Source organism: Panicum virgatum, chromosome 4K (genome assembly GCF_016808335.1).
Source record: "Panicum virgatum strain AP13 chromosome 4K, P.virgatum_v5, whole genome shotgun sequence".
Classification (NCBI taxonomy): Eukaryota; Viridiplantae; Streptophyta; class Magnoliopsida; order Poales; family Poaceae; genus Panicum; species Panicum virgatum.
In genome coordinates this window covers 24,205,839-24,212,159 of record NC_053139.1, presented here as the reverse complement: position 1 = coordinate 24,212,159, position 6,321 = coordinate 24,205,839, and the positions used below count along the sequence as shown (strand labels likewise).

Genomic DNA, 6,321 nt, shown 5'->3' with positions numbered 1-6,321 from the left:
TGTTATGCTATCCATCACGTATGGTTGTGCTGCGGTCAACGCGACACTGCACTAAACATCTAGGCCATCCGGTACTCGCTTGGCCTAGTACCAGATGGGGCATGACCACCATCTGTTGTTGCCGCACCTCTTGCGATGGGTTGAACCAAAGTAGCCACGACTGTTGCAGGTCCGCAAGTGTTGCCATGAACAAATCCCTAAACTTTTCATATAGTGCTTTCTCAACTGCTTCTCTTATTTCTTATTTGTAGTGGTCATGGCTCCAGTACCTATCCCGGTCCTTCTGGAATCCATCCTTGATGCTCAACTTAGAGGACATGCCTCTGACAAAGCCTCATGGTCTTTGGACCCGATATCCAAGGTTCTTATGGCATCACCTAGGCATCCAGCCAATTTTCCAATCAAGGCAACGGGCTCCGCCATGTCTTCCGTGTGTATGGCATCGTCTCGCTCACCAAGGCTTCAGATTGATGCCGCACACACGAAAAGGCGATGCGCATGGGAGGAAAAGGTGTTGTGGGTGGGAGGAAAAGGGTTGTGCGGGAGAAGAAGGCGCGCGTGAGAGGCAAAGGGAGGTCGTGCGCGGAGGGAGCGAAAGAGATTCACACGCCTGCACCTCTGCAAGGAGCTGGCCATCTGGAATCCATGCCATGTGAGAGTGGGAAGGAAAGAGAACTTGGAAGCCGGTGCCACCATCAGTCCACCGCCCGCCCACCACATCCACACTCCAGCCCCTCTCCGATACGTGTATGTATGTTGTCCCCTGTCCTTCTTCTGTCCCCCCCCCCAATCCTCCCCTACTCTCTCTTCTTTTCCTCCCCCTCTTCCTCTAATCTGCTTCTTAGTACTCGTGCTCCACTCCTCTCTGCTATTTGTAGTGTTGTATAGGAATAGATAGCTCATAGTTGTGCTCCTTTTTGCTAGTATATGCTCCTGTGGTTTGCCTAATTGGTGTGAATATGTGCTTGTCTCTCCAAACCTTGCTGCATAAGAGATGGACTTTGCAGCAAAAAGGTATGCATGAGTGTATGCTTGTTCTGTCCTATGGGAGGTTAGGGTATGTGTATGACGTCATCTCGCCACACGCCATACTCGCCTTGGCATCTGCAAGGGGGTGGGTTGCCACGCCTCGTTTTATCACCATAAAAACCATGCCAATAGCTGCGCCGAGCATATCCTTCTCGCTATTGGATTTGAACTATCCTTTTTTTTTGAAGCTTGGCTGGTTCTAACATCTTTTCTACCACCACATTGGACTCGGGTTGATCAAACTTCAGTTTTCCCTTAACTATCTTTGGCTTTCTTGCTTGAAGCCACTGCCAGCCACACTAGTCCAAGCCTTCAAAAGGGTCAGGTTGCCTGACGGCTATTATCGCCTCTCTTTCACGCTGCCACTGCTCGACCTTTGCTTGGTATCCACCTGGCCTTAGGCGGACTCTATGTATATTGCTTAGTGCTAGATCTTGATTCTTCTGGTTTAGGGCTAAAGCTTACTAACAGGTTTTTTGTCGAACAAACTCATTCCATTATGATGGTGTGATATTCTTGTAATTTGGAAATGGCGATTGGCCCTCTTTGACATACTTGGTATTCAGACCACTCTTCCATCAGCAGTAGGTATTCACCCAGCATCTTTTGAGCATGATGCTTTACTTTATCTTTAGTTCCTCTTAGTAAAATAAAAGTTCTGCTCAATAGTTGCCACATCGCTTCTTTCTTCCCCTCAAGAACCTTCATTCAAATAATATAACTACAATAATGAAAACAACATTCACATTTCACATTCAAATGAAAAAAATAACTACAATAATAAAATAGCATTCACATTTCATATTCAAATGGAAGAAAACAAACAAAACCAAGAAAGCAACTACCCGAGGAGTGGGAGCTGCTGGTCGGGACGAGGAGGTGCTGCACGCATGGAGGCGACCAGCGGGGTCGAGACCGGCAAGGAGGCCGGTTGCGCGTGCATGGAGGAGGCTGCCAGTGTCGAGGATGGCCTTGGGAGTGAGGAGGGCCACGGTGAGGGCGACATCGTGGAGCCCCGCGGAAAGGGCGGCCAGTGCATGTGGAGGAGGGGAGGATGCGCGGCGGTGCGGGGGAAGGAGGGGCGACGACGCGGGTGCCGGACGTAGGAGGAAGTGGCAGCGCACGTAGAGAAGGGGGGAGCGGCGATGGAGGAGGGAGGAGGAGTGGCAGTGTGGGAGAAGGGGAGGAGTCGTGTGCGGTGAACGGAAATAGAAAATATTCTACTGCTAAAAAAAAGGCGGATAGGTGACCACGGTTGGATTATCTCCATTTAAATAGTAGAGAAGTGTATTTTGATGACTACAAGAATTTTTTTGATATTTTCTATAGGTTTAGTAATCAGCTCGAATACTTCATCTTCGAAATAGTAAACTTCTTAGTATTGAAGATGGATTTGAGTAATCCGGTGGAGTCGTAGAAATGCTCTAAGGCTAATCTCAATGGAAGTATTATAGGAGTGTAATAAACATTAAATTTGCTGACATGATAGAGGTATTACGAAGAGAGAAGAGGGAAGTGTCATGCGATGGTGAGAAGAGTTATTACTATAACATTTCAGTTCGATTTTCTAGTTCAAATCTTGATAACTATGTAATGACACTCCTGAGTGAGACTTGCCTAGCTAAACCCACCAAAATACCTATTCAAGTCGTCCGACCGGGCAAGCGGCGAGCTTCCAGCACAACGCGATCGTTTTCCATTTGTGCCCCCACCCCTTCTTCTTCCCTTGGGCCGTAGCTGTACTCAGCATCCAAAAACCCCAGCCGCATTCCATTTCGCCACCCCCACCGATTCCGCGATGGCCAAGGACAAGGAGCTCCGCCCCTGCGACAGCGAGCATCAGCGCCGGGAAAGCTTCCGGAAGCGCCGCGCCACCCTATTTGGCATGGCTCGCGACCTCTCCGAGGAATTCGGCGCCCATGTCGCCGTCATCGCCTTCTCCCCCGCCGGCGAACCCTACGCCTTCGGCGCGCCGACCGCGGACTCCGTCCTCCGCACCTACCTCCCCGCCGCCGACGGGCCGGCTCCCAACCCCACTCCCCATGCCCCTTCCCCTGGCGCCGCCGCCGGCGTCGGCGCCGAGACGGCGGGGCAGGCCGCGGCCCGTGTGGCCGGGATGAGGCGGGAGGTGGACGAGACCAAGGCTCTGGTCACGGAGGAGTGGGCGCGGGTGGCTGCCGCCTTGGAGAAGGTCAGGGCGGCGCAACGGGCCGCGCAGAAGCAGAACTGGTGGGAGGTGGACGTGGAGGCCCTCGGGGAGGAGGAGCTGCCGGTGTTCATGAGGGCGCTCGAGATGCTCAAGGCCGAGGTTCAGGAACGCATCAACGCCATGGCATCCGCCCGGATGTCGCTGCCGGGGGTGAGGAAGCAGCAGTAGACAGTGGTGATCGCATCTATCAGGTTAATCCTCACTCCTCTAATCAAGCGATCAGCGTAGTACTTTCACTAATGGCACGACTAACTAGTATTTTGGCCTTTTGGGAATTGCGTAGCCTTATTTCGTCGGATATGAGATCATGAACGCGGTGCCTATCTTGGTTTCCCGATTGCTTTTAGTGCCATTCAGATTGCAACGATTCTAATTTGGTGAATTTTTCTGCTACCTTTACTTACTGCAGTCTTTCTTAGTTTCTGTGCATAAACACAAATGTGTATGAATACGATATGATCAGGAATGCCGTGCTTGAGCAAATTATTGCTTTATCTTCTATATGCTGATTTATTCTGCTGGGGGCAAACTGAAATCGTTTGATTCTCATGTTGTTGATCAACTTAACTCAGAAAGCCATTCTGGGAACTTTGGTTTTGAGTTATAGCTTCTCCATTTTGTGGTTTGGCTGTAGTTATATTGGTCTGTCAACATGTGCGCATCATTGTATTTAAGGAGAAGATTAGTCCAATTACAAAACACCACACCCCACCTTGGACTAGAATGGGGATGCTGAACAAAAGTCTTAAAGAAAAGAACTATTGCAAATTAAAAAACAAGAAAGACCTGACCCCCAACTCCTCTAAGGCTCAAAGCTAATGAGCCACCCGTCCCTCACCAAGGGCAGCAAGACCCTTCGCACCTGCAGCGAGTTGTAAGAACAAGTTCTAGTAGTTGTGCCAAAGATATAATCAGCCCACATACAAATGTAGAAACTTGAGTTTCCTCTGTGTCCACTTCACAAAACAGATAGGTTTTAATACTAATAACTCGAAATAACACTATCATGTTATGTTTTACTAATCACAAAAATTAGTTCCGGCTCCTGCCATCAAAAGGGTCATGTATTGCATTTATTATTTATTTTGTATTGGTCATAATTGCTAGACGAATATTATACAAGGCGAGTTATGTCATAATCCTGCCACTTCATGGGTTTCAAAAGTGGTTGGTAACAGTTCTGTGTTTGTGCCATGTAGTGTTGATGTATGCGTTAGATGCCACCACAGTTGATGTGCTTATTGTGGCTTTGATATATGACAACCGTTAATGTTTCCACTATCCAAACCGCTCCGACAACTTTGTTAACCAACTAATGCTATCAGTTACCTCCCCTATAAGGAATGCTTGCTTGTACTTATTGTATCCCTATTTTCTCTATTAACAGGTCACCCTGCAACCTTGGCCAAAATTAGCAGTTTCTGTTACTTGAATACGACCAATAGTAGTTTGATATGTCGGCTACATCGTGACATGGCCACTTTAGCTAACGCCACCCATATCCTAAATTCTTATGTCAATTGAGAGAACCCAATTCCATCAAATAATCCACGTGCGGGCACCAAAATATATCCAGATCGCAGAGATTATAGTTTCTCAACAACTTTTGTGATGGTGCAGTTTTTCTTTTACGAAAAGAAAAATGGAACGCGTACCAAATAATCCTGAAATCGATATCATATATTGGCATTTTCGCTGATGATTGCGTAGGTTATATATTTTGGATTGAACTGTGTGAAACCATACTTTTGCATAGCAGCAATGCTCTGATTATAAAATTAATGCACACCAGATTATAATACTTTTTATTTTTTCTGCAGTTCATGATCCATCATCTGTCTGCATCTTTCATGAATACTACTTATACAGTGTAATGCCTGTTACTATGCTAGGTCTGAACGAATGCAACAAAATGCCCTTCTCTTATCCTTTTTATGCTATTATGCCTGCAACTCTAGCTAGATACCTGAAAATTATTTCTACTTACCTGAATGCATGGAACGAAGCTCAGGATATACTTAATTTATTCTGACATTTTTGACCTGGCAGTCTCAACTTATTTTTAGACAATCATCAGGTGTTTGTTCTAAGTTTTCTAAAAGCAACTACACTGTATATGGTCCTTCCCATGCAGAAGAAAAACTCTGTCAAAAAAATAATAAATCGAGGCTCCATTATATCTGTTCTTGTTCTGAGTTCTGAGGTGCTCCAATTGTTTGCAGGGATTTTGACATGTAGCACCAAGAGCGGTCCAATGGTGGAAGAGATTGACCTATTGAAGGAGTAATAAATTTAACAGTGCTTGTTTAGGCCTAGTGTGCATCTTGCTATGCTACCAGAGTCACGCGAGTGACTCAAGTTTGCTATTACTCTCAGACTCTCAGGGCTTGTTTGGTTGAAGGCCTCATCCAGGCAGCCATCCTGCCCCAGGCGCACGAAATCGAGGGCCTGGATGAGTTGCGTGGCACAGACAGCTTTTCTAGGGTGCAATCCAAACAAGCCCTCAGTGCTTGTTGCTTGCTGTCATTTAGACATGTGACTGTTAAAATATTTATTTAACTTGAACCTCTCTGCCTCTGTTTTTCTTTTGAAGAAGTCGGGGTTGGATTACATTGAATTCTTAGCATGCATATACCTGAGCGAGATTACAGGAGGAGCCACAGCTCTAAGTTCTCTGTCTCTGCTTTTGAGCTGAGTTCTGAGGTGATCTTTTTTAATAATCCTTATTATGACCCCCCCCCCCCCCCCCCCCCAACGCACACACAATAACCTAATTTTTCTGCCTATTCTTTCCTGTATTTGGCAGTTTACTTCTCTCCAAATGGTACTACTTAGAATGCCACTTTCTATGTTAAGTAGTTGCCACTATTTTTATCCTTGGTCCAAGCTGTCGAGCTCTTATCTCCTTCATTTCCATCTTATTTCTATACGTCCATCCTGGCAACCAGATAATAGGCGCTATCATCACTGTGGTGATGTTGTTAATTGGTTTTTTACGTTCTGTATTTATATTTCTTTTTTTGCGGATATTGTATTTATATTTTCGTAATTTCCTCTCCTTACAATGGCCTTATGTAGCTTGG

At 46.3% G+C, this 6,321-nt stretch overlaps 1 protein-coding gene across 1 annotated transcript; it reads left to right on the top strand.

The window, feature by feature from the left end:
- Positions 1-2,709: 2,709 nt before the first annotated feature.
- LOC120703532 (agamous-like MADS-box protein AGL61) lies at positions 2,710-5,830 on the top strand. Its single transcript, XM_039987649.1, has 2 exons — positions 2,710-3,429; positions 5,461-5,830. Exon 1 carries the CDS (start codon positions 2,828-2,830, stop codon positions 3,404-3,406), a length of 579 nt encoding a protein of 192 aa, XP_039843583.1. The 5' UTR covers positions 2,710-2,827; the 3' UTR covers positions 3,407-3,429; positions 5,461-5,830.
- The last annotated feature ends 491 nt before the right edge of the window (positions 5,831-6,321 follow it).

Coding starts and splice junctions, on each gene's coding strand:
- LOC120703532 (XM_039987649.1), top strand. CDS start 2,828: ATGGCCAAGGACAAGGAGCTCCGCCCCTGCGACAGCGAGCATCAGCGC.